The 25,007-nt window shown below is 39.5% G+C and overlaps 2 protein-coding genes across 3 annotated transcripts in view; both read right to left on the bottom strand.

Annotated features, from left to right (window-relative positions):
• Positions 1 to 20,856, bottom strand: part of ITGA1 (integrin subunit alpha 1) — a 73,726-nt gene extending 52,870 nt beyond the window's left edge. Inside the window, exons 1-2 of one of the 2 annotated variants that reach the window (XM_030968280.1) lie at positions 20,741 to 20,856; positions 3,745 to 3,752 (exon numbers count right to left, since the gene is read on the bottom strand). In XM_030968280.1, coding sequence (XP_030824140.1) covers positions 3,745 to 3,752; positions 20,741 to 20,856 — 124 coding nt within the window. Of the gene's footprint in view, positions 1 to 3,744; positions 3,753 to 20,260; positions 20,498 to 20,740 lie in introns of those variants that run through there. The other variant, XM_030968279.1, reaches the window with a different exon arrangement.
• PELO (pelota mRNA surveillance and ribosome rescue factor) lies at positions 8,267 to 14,795 on the bottom strand. Its single transcript, XM_030968281.1, has 2 exons — positions 13,684 to 14,795; positions 8,267 to 12,574 (listed from the first exon to the last, which is right to left on the bottom strand). The coding sequence occupies exons 1-2, from the start codon at positions 14,407 to 14,409 to the stop codon at positions 12,143 to 12,145; spliced, it is 1,158 nt and encodes a 385-aa protein (XP_030824141.1). The 5' UTR covers positions 14,410 to 14,795; the 3' UTR covers positions 8,267 to 12,142.
• Positions 20,857 to 25,007: the final 4,151 nt, after the last annotated feature.

The raw sequence follows: 25,007 nt of genomic DNA on the forward strand, positions 1-25,007 counted from the left end.
ATTGCTAAACACTGCAGGCAAATCAATGCACTTCTGAAGGTAGATAAATTGCCACCATGCTGTTACTTACGTATAAAAAAAAAATCTAAATAGACTTTAAGAGAATGTGAACCATTGCACCAGAAAGGGCTCCCAAACAAGTTACTCTATCTGATAAGCCTATGCTTCACCAGTCTACTCCATCAAATTTAAAGCCAGCTATCTATAAAATGCCCCAGGACAGAAATTCCTTTCAAACTTTGTGGAAAATATGATAATCTGAGAACTGATGCAAAAAATAATGCCTAACTGAAAACCCATGCAACTATCTCCCTGCCAGGACTGCGCCTTTCTCTCCCTGAGAAGGGACCTCTCAAGATTACCCCTTGAGTAATTGAAAGACTCCTTGCAGCAGCACATTCTCAGTAAGTGATTAACAGCATGCTAAACTCTTAGATAAGTGCTACAGAGGATTGATTGTGCACGTACCATCCTCTGGACATAAGCATTGACCAAGTCTAGAACCAGGAGAGGATCTAGCTGGACCTGGATTGATTCCTCTCTGAGAGGAGTTTAGAAAGCAAGGGAGTCCTTTCTGAACCTCATGGCAGAACAGCAAAGTCTCCCTGATAGATTTATGTGTCTCTGTCCTCTACACTGTTAGTCAAGTATACTTTGCCATCAAAACTTGTTAAATCACCATCACATTTAACACTGAATTTTGTCAACTCACTGTTTTATATCAATAACATATCTTGGAGTTTCACTCCTATGAGTGAAGTATATCACTCCATTTGTGACATGGATGAAGGAAAATTAATTTTTTACCAGACTTGATTCCTTCACCCTTTCATTTCCTCCTCCAATTATTTTAGAGATTTTCAGGTAATTTTTCTCAAAGTCTTAAGCTAGTAAAACTTTTTTCCGTTCCTTTACTTCACAATGACTACTAACTCCCGTCTTTCATTGCCTTAGGCTCAGCATAATCATTGGCTTGCTCCCAATCAAATTACTCAAAGCTTCAGGAGGAGAAGAAATCCTCCAAAAGGAAGTGCAAATACCCTGATATGACCTTTTCACATTCATAGACCATAAAATCTAAGCCAGTTTTTACATAGTACAACAAAAACATAGATTGTCTCTAGAAAATGCATCAACATCAATTTGGCAGTGATCCAATTTCTTTTGGAGTACAATGGAAGGGAAAAGATGGAAGCTTATAAGTTTTTCCTTTGCTCTTAAACAATTTTTCTATGCAGTGAGGGGGAAAAACCCCTCACTGCATAGTTGGAGGGGGAAAAAACCCAAATGCAAGAAGAAAGCTTGACCAAACAAAAATGACAGAGACAAATGAGGCAGAGACACACTTTAGAATTAGATCTCAGACACATACATTAAAAGAAAAAATCAACTTGCAAAGTATAGCCAAGATGTATAGAGACAATTTACCTATTATTTCCCATAATAAAACAGCTATCATAATTTTCATTGCAACACATCAGTTCATTTCTAGCTGAACCACGTTTTAGTACTGTAAGAGGAAAGCACAATGTTTCTGCAGCTTCTTATGTCATGGCTAGATAAAGTAGAGTTCTGTTTCCCTTTTTGTATGTATTCCCATAATACAGCAGAGACCTGAAAACTCTTAAACTTTAAAGTGCTTCTTAGCACTAAGACTTACTTTATTCTTCAGACAAATTTGTTACGTAAGGCTAACAAGTTCCAGAAAAACCATAAATCAAAATGATATTCACTAAACTGAATTCCATCTCAAAGATACAGGGAAACACCAGAACAGTCTAACACAGAAAATTCCTTTACTTATGTTAAATACCGTAGTAAAGTTGAAAGAAACAAAAAAATAATTAAACAATTGTATGCACAGCTTTTTGAGAGAAGAACTGGAAAGTAAGGGATAAACCTACTGCTGCTGAAGGAAAATTTTGAAGTTTAAAAATGCTTGACATGGAGCTTGGACTGAAAATATGAACTATCATCTGAATAATTCCTTTTTTCTATTGCCTATGTTAATTCTTTGTGATGCATCAAATGCACTGTCAATAATATTGTTCAAGATTTATTTTTTAAAAAACTTTTTCTCCTGTTGGTAACCAAAAAATTGCTACAGCGAGAATATAGTTGATAAGAGATTGCTATAGGCAATAATGGAAAATAAGTCACATATTTGTTGAAATGTTGGAATTTCTCTATGAATGGTCCCCAGATGCTAGTGCTCTCACACAAGGTCAGATGGAAATGCCTCTTCATCCCCAACTGCACAACACTGAAAAGCCTGCAGGGAGAACCAGCCTGTCCTGCATAAGCATGAGGGAGCAGGCACTGTGTGTTTGCACAGATCAGGTCTGACCTGGTCATTGCGAAATCCTGAGCCCGTGCCAAGCATGTGCCAGCACGAGTGATCACTGTAGCGACTTTCTACTACGACATACAGAGCACTCCTTATTTGAAGTCTATGACTTTTCACTGCTAAAAGAGAAGATAATCCTCAGCCAGTTTGTTTCCTTAGTCGTCCCTACCTATGAATTAACTGTGATGAGAAATCTTTTATTGTACTGGACAATTTAAAGAACATTGCTCTGTGATAACATGAAGTTTACTTGGAATCGAGAAATCCAAGCAGATAAGAATGTGGAACAGCAAATTACCACAGTGATCATTAAATCAAATTTTCCATGGACTTAACCATAAAAATAGCTGCCTAATCTAGTAAAGGTTACAAAAACCACACACATACCATGAAAAACACAGCACCCTAAGGAAAAAAAGTTTACTCATTTGGTCAAAGAAGACCAAAAGAACACCTGGTATTGCATTAGTGATTTTGTAAGGTTGCTGCAGAAGGTATTTTGCAGCTTAGCTCATCTTATGGTCCAAGATAATCACAAGGACTTCCACATCTTGATGTGTCATATGATAGCAGTTCATCTTCAGTTTACCTGTGAGGTGAGCATAATTTACAGGCAACAGATAAAATGGAACTTTCTGTAAACGGATTCCTATAACAGTAAGCCAGAATTGGCATACAGTGTTCATCTATGACCATGAGAAAAAAAGACAAAACCAAAATGGCAACTTTCCATCAGTATCACTCTTGAAATAAGAACAGAAGACGCACCTCTAACAAGAAACTTATTCCCTGTAATAATTATGAGGGATATGTGTGGAATAGAATATGGTCAAGATTGGTGACTATTTCATTGTCATTTCACAGTGCAGTTGGAAAACAAACCAATTTTAAAAACTGCAGCAAAATTTTATTGGCTTTTAATTTTCTTCTTTTATGTGGTATATTTTTACGGTCAAGATAATTTTTCTTTAAGTGAAAAGCTAATGAATTCTCCAAAAGTCATTTCATCATATATTATCGATACCAACTGGCAACATACTGAAAACTTTAGCATAATATGTATCACCAACAATATCTACTAATTTTTAAAGACTCTGGCACTCAAGTATCAGTAACAGCATGAACTTTTGTTGTATCACTACTGTAGGGATAAGCTAGTTGAAAGGACTGCAAAATTAATCTTAGGTCTTTTTACTGCAAATGTTAATTTTTATTTGCCAATAAACAATTCAGGGAAATTTGGAACCAGCCATGAAGAGATTATAAAAGGAAGGTTTGTTTCCCCCCCAAAAATTAGAGCTGGATTCTAGAGGTAGAAAAACATCCTGTTTTTTAGATGCAGTTTAAGATAGAGTTTTCTACATGAATTACTGGCACTAATAACTTTCATTTCCCACCCACAGGACTGAAGTACACCCATGATTTTAAAGATATCTATCTGAACCAGGCCTATTCTGAAAGTATCCTCGTGATACCAGGAGTTCCATAAAGAACCTGCTACTCTTTCTTTCAAACATCTGCATCACCCTCAGAGAACTACCATGCAAGTTTAATAGTGAGGAAACCGTCCAAGCTGAATTGAAGTTTGCACAACTAAGATCAGTTCTCGGTCATTTAAAAGTGACTCAGTCTTCTAAAGTGAATGGGATCTGCAAGTCCTAAAAAAAGGACCTCCTAAAAAGGTACAAATGAACCTTGTGCCACCAACTTAAATCCCACACTACTACTGTTGCATGTATGTGCTACCTTACCACAGATTTAACATCAGTCTTATGCAAGTAGCACCTCAACTATAGTTTCAGCAGCAGTCAGGCAGATCACTTCCAGCTTTTCCTTCCTGGCCAGCTATGAGGCAGCACAGCAGTTCTGATGCTGAGGTCTTTTTGTTCTTTTTGGTCTACAGCCCTTTGGATACCACAGTTGCTTTTTTATGGGATACCACAGTTGCCTTTGTAAGAAACAGACTTTAGCAAGCTGTGCTGATAGATACAGAGGACCAGCTCATAGCTGCTCACTTAAGAATTACTGGAGAAAACATGTTTTCTAAAGGAAACACACTTAATGATCACTGACTTCAGTCTAATGCCTATTTACAAATAAAGCACCCCAAAATTATTTTTTAATAGCATTTACAGCTCCTGGCAGACATCTAACTGGCAGAGATGGAAAGGAAAGTACTCATTAAGCCCTCATCAGGTACATAATCTAAGCATTTTTGCATCATTAGCTCAAACAGCTTATGCCTGTCTCACAGGAGGTCAGTGTTGTGGTGAAATCTGGTGCAATTGCCGAGATGCAGTGTGAACATATGTGCTAAGAATCGAACAGATATAAACAGGGCAACACAACGCTCCGATGAAATAAAACCAGCAAGTGCTCTGCTTCTGTTCCAAACATGGGTACAGGACTGATGAACTGATTCCTATCTGTTACTGTTAACTATATCACATTTCTCAGGGTAAACAAATTCCATAAAAAAGTGACCTTTTGCTCTGATTTTTTTCTGACAGGAAGGCTGTTCCAGCTTCTCATTTTTTCAGTAGTAGGAACGTTCTGCTCTCTAACATACATTTATTTCTTGCCAGTCCTTATGTCAAAATAAAAGTGCTTAAAGTAGGGAAACAAAATAGTTTTAAAAATGTTCTAGAAATAAGCAAAAAAGCTCAAATTCAAATTACAACTGCCTAAAGCCCTAAGCATTTTTTTCAGTGACAATTTCCACACTCTTTCCAAAAACCCACATCACCCATAAAATTCTATTACCTATTTAGAAAAGAAAGACAAGTCTTCAAAATTATGAAATTTGGACTTGACTCACAGTTGTCAGCATTAATTTTGTTTTTTCTAAACACTCATCTTTGTTCATAACAAAATACTTTATCTCATAAGAGCAATAAACAGGACCATGCAAATCTACACTTGGATAAAACAAATGCAGACAGCTTGAAACAGTTTAGGCAGTCATAATTTATCAAGAACACAATGCTTGACTGTGTACTAACAGAGTTTTAACAACTGATTTCTGGGGTTTTCTTGAGAAAAGGTTTAAAAGCCTTTCAGTTGACTGATTTGACTTACCAGTTTTTCATCTCAGCTGAAGTGACCTGAAAACTGTTAAAAACCACCAACAAACCTTGCTACGTATGGTTTCATCTGTCTTTCTCTTTTTCTTCTCACAAGGTACCCTCTCAGAAAGCCTGTAAGGTTTATTTCAATCAGCTTCTCTTGGTTTGAGGTTTTTTTAATGTCTGGCTGGAAATTTTTCCTTTGCTTATCACACAGACTGCCAACACAACACAGTGAGGTGTTTGTTTCACAAAGCAGTATTTTTGAAAAAGAAGGTGGTTTTCAGACAGGTATGAAAGGAAAACAAAGACAGTCTTTCACAAGCCTCAGATACAGCAGAAGGGTGGCCGGAAATTACTCCATAGTGAGAAGATTAGCAAGGTCTCAGTATCTCTAGGGTCTGTCTCAGGCTCAAAGCTCCTCTCCCTCAGACACACACACAGAGAGCTTAATCACATCAGCTGGCATCTTACCCTCAGCCTAGCATGAGTTGTTAGAACTGAGTTCAGACATTTCAAACATTCACTGCGTCTCCCTTTGGGGAAGAAGTCACATACCCAAAACAGCATCTCATGTTTTCCATTAAACCACAGCTTTTCATCTTTCCTCACAGCTCTGGAACTTGGAACAGCTCTCTCAGGAGACAGCTGCTCTTTTTCTGCCTCTCATCACTGCTGTCCCAGTAGCCCCTACATACAGCTTTGCAGCAAGGGCAGCCAGTGTCTCAGGAGACTTGACTGTCCTGGCAAAGCGCCAGTGTTCACCCAGCGCTGTTTCTGCAAAGGCCATTTCAGCTTCTCTCAGACAACCTATTTCAGAACAGAAATTTCCACACAGGAGAGGAATAAATTATATGGGATACACCAGTTCTCTTTACCAAATGGAAGTGGTTTTATGGTACCTGTTTGGGCAGATAAACAAATGCAATTAATTAACTTCTCTCACACCTTAACTAAATTATTTATCTAAAACACTTGAACAATGCAGGTCAAAGAAAAGGCAATTTTCTTCAGCAAAACCTGCTGTAGCTTTCAGAGCTTCAGAAACCATGAAAAGAAATGTCCATGAGCATTTAAAAACTCTCAGACTTCCTGAATTTATCACTTGCTACCAAGTTCCTACTACAGTAAACAAATCTTCCCATCTTGAAGATAATTATCAACCCTGCATCTTGAGCCAATCCTGCAGCTATCAAAGCAACAAGCTGAGATTCAAATTAGCTTTTGCTCTTACTGAACACATACACACATCTTCACATACAAACCCTTTCAGTAAAATGTGTGCTAAAAGTATTTGTTCTAATCAAACAAAAAGTACTGCATGGGAAAGGATCTGCCTATCTTCAAAAGCATATTTGCTGGTAGACATCAGGTCCAAAATCTTCTTGAAACATGGAACACTATTCAGGGCTTTTTTTCTGAAAAACTACAGATAGAAATGTTTTTGGTAGGAACAGTTCTAGTTTTCAATTATTTTCCTTTCACATTCAGACCAGAAATCTGAAAATTGCCTGCCTCATTCCTTCAGACATCATGCCTGAGCCAGCTGTGATTTAGATATCTCAGACAAGATATATCTATTTGCTCAATGTGGAAGTTGTACTTATTAATGACAGAGACAGCAAAGGGACCACCTTTAGCTAGTGTTAGCTAGCACCTTAGCCTTGTGTTTACTATGAAAGAGAAAAGGGCTTTAAGCTTTGTATCTTCTGTTCCATCTGACTTCTTAAACCCCTTACACTCTCTCTTTGCTATTCCAGGCTTGGCTTTGACTAGAAATTCCATTTTGGACCAGAGAAAACACTTCCCATCATGTCTGGTATGTACATTCCTAAAAAGGAGGACTGGTTTCAACTAATTAACATTCTTTAATGGAATAGCTGCTTTGCCAGAGGATTCATGATCAGCTCTGATTTGACTTCTAAGTAATTATTAGAGTAGCATGACAGCAATTACACTAGCTGTAAATGTGGCATTTCCCAAAAAGAGGGCGATAAATTAAAGACTGATACAGCAAAAAACTGACAAGACCGGGCAGGGCTTGAAAGTTGCTGCTTCATGTTGCATTTCCCAGAAGACACTGACTTGGAAAGAATGGCTGCTCTGATACCACTCCCCTCTCTGTTTCTTATACAGCTCTCAAGTGGGACAAAAGGAAGAATTATTTTCAGACAACAGAAAAAACAACCATGATTTCAGAAACCTTTTCCTCATGCTTTATTGTAGGTTAAGACACCTTAGGAGTAATTTTTTTTTCCACGGGAAAGCTACAGAGCATATCTAAAACAGTCAAATTCACAAGTTGATAGGGGATATGCAGTTTGGTTGTTAGACTGAAGACAGAATCTTTCCTTTAGATTCTGTATCATGCAAGCAGTTCCCTCAAATACAAGTCAATGCCCTATTTGAGTCAAGCATGAAATATGTGGCAGGACTAAACATGACACTTATTCAGCAAGTCTTCGGGCAACTGTCACACAAGAGGCTTCACAGCCTGTGTTTACTCTTTCCACTGCTGAAAAAGCCCAGGCTCAATCCCTGTCGGAGCCTGAATTAAGAATCATAATTATCACAAGACCAAATGGTTAGGCATTTTCTTAACCCCGAATCTGCAGAATAATGAAACATCAAAATACTTCCTTCCCACACAAAACGTGAATGAACCCTAAAAGCAATTTGCGGCCATTACAGGAGAAAGACGGATACTGGAAAACTATCTACCACCACTCTCTCCCCACTATCTGCTGAATCAAGTCAGAAGTGAGATTTCTTCAGATTAAAGCAACCAATGCAAGGAAAAAAATTGAGTCTTAAATTCTGTCTATATTAAAAAGTAAATAAGTACTTTTCTGAAGTCATTCCTTCTTTTTTTTTTTTTTTTTATTATGTCTCCCGTAGGGATTCTGATTTTAGGTTATAAACAAGGATTCCTAATTGTGGACCTTCTAGTTGCTGCTTCATATTTTAAAAATTGCTTTCTTAGGTCTTTTGTAGAATCAATAGACTACACACTCTAGAAATATGGCTTCAAGTAACACATTCTGACAATATGGGGGTTTTTCCTGCAAAACTCAGTGTATATTCCTTTAGGAAACTGGCTTCTTTTCTTTAAAAAGAGCTATGAAAGTCTCAGAGAAAAATGAATGGAAGGGGTGATCAAAAATATGCAAGCTATTAGTACAGTTTTCTACACCTATAATCCAGCTTCCAGAAAGAAGTTTGAGAGGCTCAAGTGATCTATCAGTTCAATGAGAACTGAGCTATAATATACCTTCACTGAACAAGGCAAACCAAGGTCAGCAGCTCAGAAGTTGTAAGAAATTTTCAGAGGGTAAGTTAGTTCTAAAATTCAGCGCTACTTAACCTGTGAGAGAACAGCTGCAAATGAAAATTTAGACATTTACACAGCTTTAAAAACATCATGTCTAGTCCCATCACAAATTAAACTGAAGAGCTATGGGCTCTTGTTACATTGGTGGTCCAAAGATCATTTATTACTAGCACTTTACTTATACAAGGGTAAAGACAGGAGGAGGGAGATGAGGAACTTCCTAGTCAAATATTGTTAAATGCTTTACAATTTTACTGAAGGATTTATCTTTTATTTTGACTTGTAATTAGTAGGATTATTTTGGTCTCTAGCTGGTGGTGACCTTGCATTTTGCACCGAGCTTTAGCTGATTAACAACCACAAAAAGCATAAATGATAAGTGGATTTAAATGCCAAAGGTCACAAAACTAACAGACTGGGGCCTGTTCCAAAATACAAATTTGCAAGAGAGGCAAAAGAATAACTGAATAAATTTATTTGAATCACTGTCTAGCACAGCAGGGTTCACGATCAATCTAATTTCATACTTTTTAGAACTTTCTTCCTACCAAATGTAACAAACTTCAGGAAGTCCTACGATGTCTTCATTCATTTTGAACACAGAAAAACTGGAAGCTAAACTACACTATTAATTCACAGAATTATGCCAGAATATAATCCTAAACTGGAGACACTTCAAAACGGAGACATTTCAAAATGCAGTTTTTAGTTTAGTTCCAAACAATAGACACAAAAAATATTTTCCGATGGCTCTAGCACTCACTCATTTGATATGCTGACAGCATGCCTCTTCTGCAAGTCTTATCTATACCCACAAACTAAGGTCTGCGTTGAGCAAGCAACTTTGTCAGTATGGACTTTTCAACTATTCAAAATTCCTTGAAACATGGAAGATACTAGCAACCCAGGAAATTGGCCAGGTCAAGCACTGAACACAGCCCCTGTTCAATACCAAGCCCTTAAGCTGTTTCCTGAAACAGGATGCATTTGTACACATAGTGATCGTATATTTATTTTACTACAAAAATGCTTACCAAAGGAAAAAAAAAATCCCACCCTTCCATACTTCTTTGGGCAATGCCATGAGTATTTCTTTCAGAGACATAACAACGTGATAGCAATAGCTAAATAAAAAGAAAATTACACAAAATATAGTGAAGGCAGAATTTTAATTCTGAGTGTAAATAATTCAAATAATCACTATCGTCACATTTGCTTACCAGATGAAAGAAAAATGCAACAAAATCGCCACTTCTTTTCCTTGATGGTAACTACAGGCACAAAACACAAAACCCCCATTGTAATCATGCAGTACTCAGCACAAACTCTTCACAACTTCTCGTTTATAATGGAATAATTGGAACCAGTCTGGTCTGATAAAGCAGCAATCCATCCCACAACCAAAGAACAGTGATTTGTCCTTCAGAGAGTTTGTTGAGAAAAACTAAGAATTTCTGATGCACTACAAATTAGAATGTCATTTGTGTACAGCTGCAACAAACTGACATTACTTAGAAAAAGGAAATATACTACTATACCATCCTAGGCTATAAAAGCTTGGAGAAATGAATGACTTGTTTTGACACGAGTTTATTTAAGGCCTGAATTTGCTGCCTATAATTAATATTTCCTGGTCAATTTCTTCTGCTTCCTGTTTTTAACATCAAACTAGATATAACAGGAATCAAGGTGCTTTCTTGCTAAAAAGTGTACAATAAACTTAGGCAAATTAAAAAAAATAAATTTAAACAGTCACAACTGCCAAACAGAGTCTACCTGAGCATCCTATGACTTGTGTCACCCAACACCATTCAAGACAAAAATGTAAAGCTCAAATAACATAATTCATGTACAAGCTAACTTTAAATAAGTGTCTCAATGGGCTTGTTTGTTTTCAACAAAAGAAGAATTGAGGTGTTAGAGCTCTTACACAAGTTCTTTTCAAGAATTTCTTAGACTGTGTGGATGATGTAGAAGAGGGGAGATGGCTCTGACTCAAAAGTACTTCTCTATCAAGAAGTTCAGATTGGTGCTTCAGCTACCAATAGATAGTATTAAGTTCAGAGGATTGGCACCTTGAACATAGGGGACCATCCTTAAAAATTATTTTCCTAAAACTATTCTACCCAGACTAGGAGTTTTGGTGATTTTATTTTTTATTGTTCCACTCTTACAACACTTTCCATATCACAGAATTCTTCTGTGGTTCCTGTTCTCACCTTCAATCACATTTAAATAAGGAATGTCTATTTACACACACAAGCCACATCATCAAACCTGGATTTGAAACAATACAACCACAGGTTATGTCTGAATCTGAAAGCAATTTTTGCTTCCTCAACCTAAGATTTATGGCTCAGTGAAGAAAGAAAACTCTTTCTGGCTCTCAGTATTTTGAGCTGGTCAAATAATTGAAAAGGTAATTTTCACTTTTACAGTTTCCACTATCTTAAGCTGAAGTTTGATACTTTTGTCATCTTTATTTCTGTATCACCGTTTATGTATGTTTTTAAAGAGAAATGCAAAACAGAATACCAGATTATGAAGTTACCTAAACTATATGCTATCAAAAGATTCCTTGTGGAAACTGAAGTCCTGATTTTCTAAGTTTTTTCCTTTACTTTCCCAGAACTGGGTGCTAAATAATGCCAATTTAGCAGAATACAGTCAATGACAACTTATTAGTCTTCAGGACAATTTCCCAAGATAACAGGATTCAAAAAGGTAACTAAATGGGTGCAGAGAGTCACCATTTGTCCTGCATGTACTACTGTGTTAGCAAAGAAATGGTTAACTTAAAGGGTCTCGTTGCTGAAAGACTGCTTCAAGTGTTTCACAGAAATATTTAAGTGGTTAGACTTCATCACCACATAAAGCCCTAAGAGCTGATATTGACCCAATTCCTTTGACACACCTTAGGAAGAACAGGGAGCTCCTGTGAAGATCAAGCACAGTTTTGACAGCTTTTCCAAAAAGTTTACATTTGTTTCATAATACTCTTTTCAAGCATTTGAACAGAAATAGTCAAATGTGAATGTTTCCCTGTTAGTTTACTATTTTTTCTTACATATTTCACTAAGTTGGCAGTCTGCCTTAACATGCAGACTAAGCAGTGCTGGGGAGCCAAATTAGTTTCTTGTACTGCTGGTGGTCCGGAACTGCAAAAACAGTCAGCTCAGCACAACATACCGATAATTATTACCATACATCAGATATGTATGGTAGTGTGCATCAGTAGTGTGCTGAGTAAAGCTATACATATATGTGTGTATATGTTTACTATTAAAACTTTTTAATTACATGTCATTGTACATCTGCACGCAATGTTCAGGTCAGGAGGACCTTTAATGTCATTTCAACGTGACGCAAAAAAGAAACTGTGGAATGAAGTCACTGTTATCAATCCTCTTCAGAGCTAGATTCATCTTCCTGGTCAGAGAGCTCTGCCACAGGAAAGCGCAGGATAGCTGCCACCCCTGTCAGCTGGCCCAGCTGCTCTCCAGACACATGGAGGCTGGAGAAAATGCGTACTGTGCCCATGTTCTCCCGTACGCTATCTACCAACTTAACATATCGGGCACGGGTAGCCACATCCTGGTGCCGAAAAAGCTCATCACTGATCAGCAGGGTGTCAATGGCCATGGCTTCGTTGGCCTTCTCCACATGCTTCAGGCCATAAAAAGCCCGGTCAGGCTCATGCTGCAGCATTTTATAGAAGTCATCTAAGGCTTTGACCTCACCAGCTGCCTTAGTGTCAGAAAGACGGCTAGCTACAGCAGGGTCGCAGAGTGCTTCCTTCAGTGCGTACTTATGTCCTGAGGAAGAGTGGACCTAGAGTGAAAACAAAGTCAAAGGTTTGGTGTTTTTTAAGAAAAAGGACCATCTTCTTGATTAACCAATCACAAACATCCTCTATGATATGTAGTATTAATCTTGATGCTTATTTGCGGAACTTAAGTCCTTCTTGAAAAACATATGATTTTTTTCTGACTCTCTCCTGCAACCCAAAGCCTATACCAAATTCTTTAAACTGCCTTTCAAGCAGCACAAGAAAACAGCCTCTCTTATTCAAAGGCTGGATTAAATATATGAGCTCCTAAGATAAGACTACTTGAAACTAACAAGAAACTAAAATCTGAGCCTAAGCCCCTTTTTTAAAGAATTCAAGAAAAGGAAGGCCCCTCAACACTGCAGGCATATGGTGTAAAAGCATCAAATCTGTGCAATTATTATGGTTGCAAAGCTGTGAATTACATTAAAACTTCTCTCTGTTATCACCTTGCTACACATGGAAAAGGAGGGTTCTTGGTGCACTGGGTCTCCTAAGTACTGGGACCATTAAGCACTGGGACTCATGTCACTATCCCTGCCCCCAGATCACCCCAGGCCTACTCCAACCCAAAAATAACATAAGCATCCTTATGAAAACGTATTTTAGGCTTTGAATATGACTATTTCAGTATAAGGCTAAAGCCCCACTCACTCAACCAGAGATCACTAAGAAACAAGCAAAAAAACACAGCCTTTAACTATGTAGTACAAAACTAACAATAAAATTCTAGTGAATTTTGGTAATAACTAACACATACCGCATCCAGGTACTTTAAAAAAACATCTTTAGAAAACATGCATGCTATACAGTGTGACAAAGTAACAGTGCAAAGTATTTTCCAACTTGCACCTCACACTTAATTGAAGAGTAAACATGCCTTTACAGGGAGTTTGAAATTTCTCTACTCCACATTAAGGTATGCTAGGTGGGAACCATCCCTGTACTATGTGTAACCACTTTATGCTTTGGGAGGCACGAGAATAATTTCCTCATGATGCTCAGTCAGAAATTTATTTTTTAATGACTTATTTCCCAAGTAACTACCTTTTATTATCACACAACTCTCAAGCCTCTTTTTACCCTCTCTGGAAACTGCTTAGATCCTTACCTGTAGGAATTTGGACCTGTTCTCCAGCAGAAGTTTGTTGTCAGTCTTGACTGCCTGCTGGAACATGTAGTCACAAAACTGCTCCCGCACGAAGCCTGGGCTAGCCACCAGTACACACTTCACCACCTCGAAGTTGATATGCCTCTGGATGGCTTGCATCACCTGCTCGTAAAACCTCTCTAGCGCCCGGTCGTGCTGACTACAGTTCCCTTTCCGCTTGCGGGGGATGTTCACCTCCACCTTGGCACGAGTTAGCGTCATGCTCGGGGTGACCAGGCAGACGTGGGCCAAGCCCTCCTGCATGACCACGGCCGCCACATCGGCGCTCCAGGCCGGGTCGCAGGCCTGCTCGATGCGCTCCAGCACCACGCTGTCCCACTGCTTCTTGGCCAGGGTGAACTGGCGGTTGGGCTCCAGCTCGATGGTGTGGTAGGCGCCCATCTTCACGTACTCATTCTCCTGGATGTTCGTGCCCTTGACCCGCAGCTGGCAGGCCTGTGAGTCAAAGTCGATGGTCTCCACGCAGAGGGTGAGCGTGGTGCGGATGCGGTTGCTGCCCACGCTGCCCGTGGACGACTCGGTCTGAACCTTGCGGATGGTGGAGGCGCGCAGGCTGTCACCCACCTGCAGCAGGTTGTAGGTGTGCCACATGTCCTCAGGCTCCTCGGGGATCAGCGTCACCTGCCCCGCATTATCCTTCTCCAGGTCCTTCCTCACCAGCTTCATCCTGGCGGCTCCTCGCGTCCCTCCCCCTGTGCCGCGGCAGCAGCGGGCGGCAGGCGTGCCCCAGCAGGGAAGGCTGAGGGCCGGAGCCGGCGGGACTGCGCACTCCCGGACGGACAGACGGACACACGGGCGGCCTTCCTGGAGCCCCCCGTACCCGCGCTCCTCCGCGCGCCCGCCGCCGGCCCCAACGCGCACGCGCAACGTCCCCAGCCGCGCCCACGGCGCACGCGCACAGAGCCCTCTCCCTCCCGAGGCGCCGCCGGGGCGCGCCTCGCCCCGCCCCGCCCCTGTCGGTCACCACAGTCACGGCGCATGCGCGGGGCGCCGTGCGCGGGTAACCTGGCGGCGCGTCCCGAGGTTCGCTCATCCTGCGGAAGGAAAAGTGCCGGGGCGGTGTGAGGGCGGGGGTGTGGGGAGCAGCCGCGCTGCTGCGAGCGCTGGAACTCGGCTACTGCCTCGCCGGGAGGGGGGCGTGCCTGCGTTCGTCATTCCCCTCCAGCGCTTCGCAGCGGCGGTCCAAACTCCTGAAGTCTCCTTACACCGTGCCGCACGTTTCAAAACACGAGAGGGAAAAACCAAACCAAAACCGAGCGGCCAAAGCCAAGCAGTTGTGGAAATTTACAGGCACAGATGGCAAAAGAGGCGAGAGGCGCAGTGCCGTGGTTCAGCGAGCGCCAAGGAGCCAGGGGACCGCGGTGCCGCCCCCAGCAGCCGCCGCCTGCCTGAGGCGGGGCGCGGGGACCCTCACCCATGGAAATGGAAACCTGACCTGTTGCTTGCGCGCTGCTCTTAAACTGAATTCCGGTTTAAAAGGTTTTGGTTAAATTTGCAAGTTACACTTCAGCCAGTACTGAACCTTGACTGGCTTCCTTCCAGTTCTGACCTGCTGGGGAGGCAGATGAGTACGTTTCAAACGAAGCTGGATGTTCACATGGAGAAATAAGATGCCTTGCTAAAACACATGATATTGCAAAGAAAATGGACCTGAATCATCACTACACAGCTGAATTTGCAGCCCAAACGAATTTAGCAAGCCAGAAATAATGAAAATTTGTATCACTATACAAGAAGGGAGGAATATTGGAGAGGAAGAGAAGGTTATGTGAGACCTTATCATAGCAGCCTTCCAGTATCTGACAGGGAAGAGGGAAAGTGGGAGAGGGATTCTTCATCAGGAACTGTAGTGACAGGACAATAAGTAATGGGTACAAACTGAAAGAGGGGAAATTTAAGTTACATAACAGGAAGAAATTTTTCTTTGAGGGTGGTTACACACTAGAATAGCACCTAACCCCTGTTTGCCCAGTGAGGTTGTGGTTTCCCAACACTGGTACTCATTGGACAAGGCCTTGAGAAAGCTGGAAGATGTCTAGTGGGAATTGTCCCTGCCCATGGCAAGGTGGGTTGGGACTAGATGATCTTTAATATCCATTCCAACCACTTAAAAATCTATAATTATATGATTCTGAGTTCTGTAGCTTATTTTTGAAACAGCATACAACACTAGAAGCTCCATTTAAGAATGAATGTTGCGAATTTAGAACAAGGGAAAGAATGAAGAGTAGAAAAAAATGCTTGCATGAGAAATGATTAAATAAAAATAGGTTGAGAAGGTAGGCACACTAATGTGCCATGCTAAGTGTGTCAGGGCAAAAAAAAAACCAGATAAGTTTGGAATGATTACACACGATCTAGTAACAGAAAAGCGTGAAGGCATCTTCTTACAGATGAGAAGGTGGTCACAAGAAAATTTCTGGTCTCTGTTTGCCATTTTTTTAAATAAAAAAACAACTCACAGTGATTACGGAATCTGCTGACTTGAAAGGCTTTGGAGTCAAGAATTTGATGAGATACAAGGCTGCTGTGAACAAAAATAATTCCATATCTCCCATTATGGTGTACCTATAAATTTCTCTGAAGTATCTAGCTGTAGTCAGTGACAGGACAGTGAACTCAGATCTGGCCAGTAATGTGCGTTCCTTTTCCCTAAGCTTGATACTGGTGTAAAAACAACTTTATCAGATATTACATAATAGGATTTATTTTTCAGACCTCAGACTCTCTTCCTGTGAGTACACATGCTTGACTCTGTTAGCATGAATAGTTTCACAGGATCAAGCAGGACCACCCAAGGGAATATAACATAAGCACATATGTAAGTAACTATTTGTTTAACTTGTACATACTAATAATTTTGCATTACCATTTTAATGCAAAAGCAGAGGCAAAGAACTTCTGCATTCAGGTTTTCTTTAGGAGAGAGTGTGCATTCAACTTTACTTTCAGAGTTCCTTTCACTCACCTATATAAATGCTGAATGGTGAATTTATGGCAAATTTTCTTCTTTTCATTCTTTGCAACTATAAAATTCCCAAGCTTGACCTCATGCTATTCTTTCAAGAAAAAAATAGCTGTGATGCATATTTTACTTCCACATTCAAATGTATTTTACTTTTTTTTTCTTTTACAGTGGTGTATTTACAAACTTTTCTGTGCTTATTCATTCCAGTTAAATTTTTACAAGCAGCCTCACATCTCTGGTATTCTAGATAAAGGTTACAAGTTGGCATCCAGTATCATCCAGTAGAAAAGAAACATTCAATTCAGGAAAATAACTTACTGCATTAAAAAAACCCCACAATAATGCAAATGTGTGCATACACACACCCCACCTAACACGCCCCAAAAGCAAAACTCCCAGCAAACAAACAAACCCACAACCAAAGAAGAAAGGCAACTTTGAAACAAAGTTGCCACTCAGAATATTCAAGTGACTGTTGTAGAAAGAGACATTTTGATATGGGCTTTTTCTCAAACAGCAAGGTGTAAGATATATAGAGTTGTGAACAGTGATCCACAAATACTTAGTGGCAAATGTAAACTTCAATGGATTTACCCACTGTCGCCAGGACCATTGTCAACTTACAAAGGAAAATACTTACTAGAGATACTGTTTTGCCAACTCTGGTAAAAAAGTAAATATAAGATATTATTATTTGTTTGAGTATGTCAAAGTATGAGCAGTAGAAGAAAAACATCTCAAAAAAATTAGGAATCATAGAAGTTTCTAAGTTCATTCTAACTTTGCTAATGACAGGGAGAGAGATGACTTTGATCATGGTAGAGCCAAAACAAGTGTGTACTTTTAACTCTTCATACAGTTTTAACATAAGAGTTCAAAATTGCATGCCTGTTCCTGCCTTGGTAAAAGACTGAGACTATGTGTAAGACCTGAGAGTTCTTGCAATAAATCGCTCTGTAAATACAATTTTATTGGTATTAATAATTGCAGCAATTTGACATCCATTTTTGAACGTTTTTAAGTACAATGCAAGATAAAAGGAAAATGGTGATAGCATATATTCTTAGGGATTTTAGAGCTGTGCTGGTTATCTAAGGTTATTATTCTGAAAATGTTTGAGACACACTTCCCTATATATTCAATTCTTGGTCAACTACTTTATGAAGGTGGGTTATGTACAGATTGTAGACAAGAAGAAATCGTTTTCATAGGAAATCCCATCCCCTCCATATTATAGCCACTTCAGCTAGAATTCATGCAAACATGTTTGCATTGTGGATAAGAAAAACTAATGGGAAAGAATCTCTGATGCAGGGGGGAAAGTCTGCTAAGAAATGTTGGGTGTTATTGTTGCAAGAGCAGAGGAAGATAAAAGAGACAGATGGAGAGGGAAACTTGGGAAAACATCTCTTTTCATGCTTTGCCTTTGTTCTGGCTGTCCTGCCTCTACAGACTCTGAACAAAGACCATTTCATTTTCTGCATACAGTTCTGTCTTTATCTATTTACCTTTATCTTTTCTGTTATAAAGATGAGTACAGCAAGACTGTCATCAATAAAGACCCAAGTCCAGGAGAGAACAGGCTTTGCATAAAAGTGTTACATGAAGAAGCTTTTAAAGGTAATGGAAGCCTTTAAACTGACTCCTTCATTCCTTCCTGTTGAAATGTAGGGCTGGAGAAAACTTCAGCAGATCCCTAGTCAAACCACTTACACAGAGGCCAGCTGAAGTAAACTCAAACATCCCTTATAGCTGTTCATCCAACTTCATCAAAAGTCTTGGTGAAAGAGAAAGGGGTGGGCTTTTTTTGGTAGCCTAGCAATTCTTTACCTGAAGAGTAAGAATATTCTTCTGAATATTCCCTAAGATTTATGCATAGTCAGTTACATTGATTTTCTTTTGTCCTTTGTTGGATTTGGAGAATCAAGTATTCATCAATATCTTTGGAAACCAACGTATGTGATCTGGAAAGTCATGACTGAGTGCTCTCACAAAACAAAGAAACATTGAAATCTGGAATAATATCCTCAGCAATAATATTTGGATGAAGAGATATATTTGAAATGTTCAACATTTTGCCCTTAGTTTTTTTTCTACTAGATAGACAAGCCTAACTAATTCAGTGTTTTGCCATAGATCATTTTACTCAGACCCTTATCAGGCTTCTCAATTCTCTATGCACTTCAGTCTGTTTGCATGTCAGACTTTCTGTGGTCAAGATTCTCAGAGGTCTCATCGAAACAAGACAAAACTTCCCTTATTTACCAGAGACAACTTGAATCCTTTACCTGGTAATGCCTTCTCTTATTTCCAAGATTTCTATTCTTTCTCCCAGCAATCTTTTAAAAAAGAAACCCCCATGACATCACCACCAAAAAAGTAATCACCTGGAAAATCCAGATGAGACTTGAAATGTTTTCCTATCTGACAGTAAATCTTTTTTTTTTCATTACTAATAAGTTCTTTATCTGTCAGCATTACCAGTGGTAACTCTGCAACTCTGAAGGGAAGTTGTGGCACACTAAACTTTTGCTGTTTTACAAAGTGTCCCTCTTTGAAGGAACACAAACAAAGGCATGTTTTGGAGTATGCCACTAATAATAATGAAGACAGTTAAGAACAAAAAACCCTAAACATGGCATGCCAAAATACTATATTCAGATTTTCACAGTTTCCAGTATCTGTTCTGTCTTGCACAATAAGCACAGAGGGAAGAGGGGAAAACTCTAGTTTTACCTTTTCCCCACTTGCTGCTGCCTGCATTTGGACAATTCTTATGAAATTGGTTTCTTCCCCTGTTTCAGGGGGGAACTGCTTCAGGTTCACTGTGTGCTATTTGCCTGTGCAAGAGCTGCTGTGCAGTTCAATGTCCAAGTTTCCAAGCTTATGAATCCCAGCATTGCCTTAGGTTCTTTCCCACTTCTAGGAATCCCCTGATTTCAGATCCAAGATGAGACTACAGATTGACTAGCTAGGGACATTGTTACTTGCTGCATTCTATTTTCTAGGAAAGCAAGTAAGTCACTAACAATCAATGAACCCCTAAAAGGAAATATTACATATTCCATCTCCGGATGAACTCATCTTTATGAAGTGAGTGAGTGCTTCCTCACTTCCCTTTTACCAATCAGAATTCTGAAAGCCAAACAGAGGAAAGCAAAAAATCTACCCTAATTAAAAAAAGCCTCCAAAACCAACCAAAAACCAAACCAACAAAATCAAATAAATTTGTTTCTTCCAAGCCAGATTCAATTACAGTATGCCTTCTCAGCCATTCATCCTCATCTAGCAACCACCCCTTCCTTGCCCGCAGATTCTAAAATTGGTTTAGGAATTAAAGTTCCCAGAGACAAGCAAACCGAGGAGGTTCCTCACCGCCTGCGGCTGGAGGGCAGCTCCGGGAAGGGCACTCCCGGGGCAGAGATCTGGACGGGAGGGCGCCGTCCCTTGGGTGCCAGACCCTGCCAGCTTCACCCTCTTCCCACCGGGAGCAGGGCTGCTTTAGGGACCCGAGTCTTCAAAGCAAGGCAGAAACAAGGCTTTACTCACCTGTCAGCATCCAGTAGGAGGTAGCCATGCCTGGGCTCCTGCGAGCCGGGGGCCGGGAGCCCGGGCGGAGGGCAGCGGTGGCGGGAGCGGTCCTGCCGCCGGCGCGCCCGGCTGAGCTGCGCTGCCGGTGGAGCTCAGCGCTCTGCACCGCCCGTCCGCCTCGCAGCCGAGTTAGGCATTTCCTGTTTGTTATCCAGTCTTTACGTTGCTTCTTCGCGTTTAAGAAGAGTTTAGCTTCCTCCCACTGCACACAGTTTCCCCCCCACCCCCCCTAAAGGTCTCTGAGTTTTGGAAACCTCCCCGTTGAATTAGCCCAGCGTTAGGATGTACAAATAAAGCCAAATCTCCCCCACTAAACACTCTCGCAGAGCGCAGCAGACCTTAAAGGGACATCTCCCTGTTCATAATTAATAAGTGTCTGCCGCCGGCCAGCCCCTGTCCCAGTAGGGCAGGAGTGAGCTGGGTGTGCTACACAGCCACCTCTCTCGCCTTAAGAACAGAAGAAACACGTCGTTGAGGTAGGGGGGTGTGTTTGACTGCTCGAGTTTAATTTCTCTGACATCACCCCTTAAAAACGCACTCTTACGGCCGGTCATTTGCCCGCAAGAGGAAGCCAGCCACCCCCTCCCCATTCTCGGCGGCTCTGGAGACACAGTAACTCTTCAGACAGTGGGCGATTCTCTCGAGTCTCTGCGTCCTCCTGTGCTTCGCTGCATAAATACCAGACAGCTGCCTTTGCCCTCCTCTATCGAACGTTTGCATGGCATGCCTTCCCACTCTCCCTGCCCCCAAAACAACCTCACTAGTAAATAACTGAATAAATAGCAAAGGTAATAATCAGCCAGATTCAGGCCCTTGAGCGGAGATTTTCAGGGTTTGTTGCACACTCAGGAGAGAAGTAGTTTTCCAGGACTTTTTGAGTTTACCAGACTGATGCTCAAGTGGAGTGGCGCCCCTTCAGCAGTGTATGAGATCCCACACTGGACCTGGTGAAAAATCATTTTATTGTTTATAAAACAAGGGAATCCATAGTCCCTCAAGAAAGAAAAAGAAAAACCAAAATATAATGATTTGGAAATGTTGGTGCTTCTAGAAAAATCCTTTAACTTTTTCTTGACTTGGAGCAAAGGATTTGGTGAGTAAGTCGAAGTTAGTGGAATTTTGGCAAGTTCCTTTGAGACTAATAAATTGCAGCTTTTAATAAGCACTATAATAGCTTATTCCATCTTCCAGCTTCTGTCTCAATTTCATGAGAACACTTAGTGTGCACCTTGTAGATCTGTGGAAATTTTAGAAAACTGCACAATTTTAAAGCTGGTTTAAGAGCAAAGATACTCAGTGGGACTACTCAAAGTTGATGAAATTAAGTACGTGTGTAACTTCTGCTGAATGAAAATTTTAGCTTGGTTGGTGCCAGTTTAAAAGACAAGACACATTTTTTCCAGTCAAAGATTTTATACATAAAATTAAAGGAAATGAAAATGGCATCCAAACTAAAAGAAGACTGAGTTTATGGAAAAACTGTCATTTCATTTTTGCCAGGCAGTTGTGTTACTACTACTGTTATTCCAAAACAGAGTTTGTAACCCAGTGTGCTGGAGCCAACAGCACACAGAGTTGATGCTGCGGTTTATTACAGAATTACAAGTCTGGGTGCTGGGTGGTAATCCACAGAAGTCAGCACCCTCTGGGTTATAAAGCTGGGAGTTTTTTTATACCCTTTTTAGTATATATTCCACCTACCAAATACCCTTTTTAGTATATATTCCACCTACCAAATACAGATGGACTGCTGTATTTTCTTAAAAAAAAATCTAAACCAAACAACCAGACCAAACAACCAAACCTTTGTATTCCCTGCGTCACTGTACTTCAGCTAAATGGAGGAAATGAGCTTGCCTTCAAATCATAGTGAAGGATTATTTATTTATTTATTTATTTATTTATTTATTTATTTTTATTTATTTATTCTGATTAAATGTATTACATCAGAGGAAGAAGCAGGGAAGCTAAGGACCTTCTCTTGGACTAAAAGAAATTCAAGCCTGTATGAAATTTATTAACATTTGGTGAATATGTGGAGACTGTATATCATGTTGGAGAATAGCACTTCTTGAGAATAAAAATTATGAAGAATTATTCCTAATATTTACCAAATTATTCTTAATATTATGATTCATTAATTTGTTTTTGTGGTGATGTCATGTATGTCTTGCATAGGCAATGTCAAAAGGAAAACATTAGAAAAGATTAATTGCTGGACTGAGCTAGCATTTCTTATTTATTTGAACATATTCAAGTAAGTAAAATACACTACAGACTTACAGACAACTATCTGTTTTGGAGTGTCAAACCAGAAAAAACCTCAAACTCTCCGTTTCGCTGTTCATGTTGCTGTATGTACAGGAGTTCAAGCTATGTTAGTAACATGTTGCTAAATTCTCAGAGTTCAAAGTTTCATACATTAGTAGTAAGGAGCAAATCTATTTTAAGCAGGAATCTCTAGATGAAGCTCATTGAGGCCCAGAAGTAGTAAGATACTAGGTTATTTTAATGTGAGAAAAACAAGTATTATTAGTTTCAGTGGATTGTAATAGTATACAAAATCATTACCCGGAGTTATGGATAAAAGAAAAAGGTTAATTTAGTTAAAAAAATATAGTTGGCTTGCATAATTTATGTCTTTCTTAGATGTCACCAAATGCTGAGGAGGATTTTTTCCGTAGTGCTATAAATTAAACATAATTGGTAACTTTGAGCTGTGCCTCCTAACTCAGTTTCAGCAATTGTTGTTTTTAGAATAAGAGATATAGCATAAGTACACCAGTAGTTCTATAGAAGCTGATGAAGTATTTGTGATTAAAGATTAAAGACTTTGACAAACTAGACTTAGAAAAGGCAGCAAAAATTAAAAGTATCAGAAAGACACAATTCTTCTCCCCTCTAGGAGGTGTTATTCCTGCAAAAAAACCCCAACCAGTGGAAATGCTTTTTGTCCCAAAGGTCAGGGCTGAAGAAAGAGGAACCAAAGTTTTTCAAATAGTTTCAAAGACAAGCAGTCTTACATAGTGTGACTGTAATTTATGTAGAACTCATTTTTAATGAATTTTTTTCTTCCTCCCTTAAAGAAGGTATGAGCAATTTTAATTCATTTTACTTGTTGGGTGAGAAGGATCTCTAATCTGTAACACAAGAGAGGAATGCATAATGCAAGACTGACTTCAAATAGCAGAAGCGTGTCTAATTTTCTTCTATTAAAGGAATAGTATGACAGCATTGATATTGTCAGAGAGATGTTACATGCTTCTGCAGTGTTCACTGTTGTTATTACACTTTGCTATGCACTGCATGGAAAATACTACGGAATGTGTTCATATAGCTTCTAAGTGAATATTTATCATTGACATCACATATTATAATCTTGGATGGTTTACATTGCACTGTGGATTAGCGGTAATTTGCTTTTATGTTTTTTTCTTACACTTGCTTATCTTCAGTGTCCAACATGTCTTTCACCTTGATGACTTCATTATTTTCATAATCTCCATTTTTCCTATCTGATTCTAGGACTGTACTAGAATTCACCACGCATAACTTGTGGGTCTGTAGTCTGATTTTTTATTATGTCTGAAATACTTGAGGGCTTCTTCTTCAAGTACCAGAACTAAGACCTTGCAGGATTTGGCATGAAGTACTCTAAGCATAAATCTTTTCATGTTTTACAGCTCAGCTTTTAACTGATACTTGATATTCTTGGAGAATGCCCATGCTTCAGCTCCATCTGTATTAACCAGTGGTACACATGTGCCAAAAATCCTTTTTGCTATACAATAGGATCTTTATAAAATTTTTGTTTTGCAGATTGTGTTAGTTTAAATAATGTTGGTAGGAAATGTTATGGAAAATGCCTTTGTGTTCTGTGTTAAATCTATTCCCTACAATATCTTTTATTTCTTCTTGTTCTTTTTTGGATTATGTATCAAATATCATAGTGTAACTGTGCTTTGAGCTCTATAGTACACTAACAAACTTTAACTTGAATATATAGCTCTTCAAACTATACACTACAGAACACAGTCTATTTCCTGTGAATGAGGTACTAACTTCTCTGGCCTGTCTTTTTTTTTTTTGTGTTGGAGCACTGTTTGTGCAGCACTGAAGTCACTGCAGCTATGGCATTGAGTCTGAGGGGAATGGAACTGGTATTTTCAAGTGTGGGGGGGTTGAAAAACAGAAATTAATATTGTGTTATACAAAATCAAGAACCTAGAAATTGCAATTTGTTTATAGGATTTTTGGCTAAAGGTAGGTATAATAACTCAGTTATTAACATCAGTGCACTAATTCTACTGTAATATACAAAGAAGATTTACAATGAGGCCAGAATTTAGGTGTAGAGGGTTAATTATTTTCATTAATGCCTTGGGCTTTCTGCAGTTCTGCGCACAAATTTCTTTTTTTCTTTATTACTTCTTCTTAACAATTAAGTGGTTTGTTTTGTTTTGTTTTTAACATGCTGCTTGTGGTATGTTGTATAACCAATATTGTTTATTGTTCAGATAGATTTCATTTATGAAGCTGTATAAAAGAATAACTTACTGAGAGCATGCTGTGAAGGGAGACTAATTGATGTCACTAATTTCTCAAAATAATTACATAGTCTGCAGAATCTTACATTGTATTGCATTGCACTGTATTCATTACCTTCACAGCTGGTCTGCATAATCTAATTACTTATTACTGTTTG

The sequence above is a fragment of the Camarhynchus parvulus genome, chromosome Z, assembly GCF_901933205.1.
Source record: "Camarhynchus parvulus chromosome Z, STF_HiC, whole genome shotgun sequence".
Lineage (NCBI taxonomy): Eukaryota > Metazoa > Chordata > Aves > Passeriformes > Thraupidae > Camarhynchus > Camarhynchus parvulus.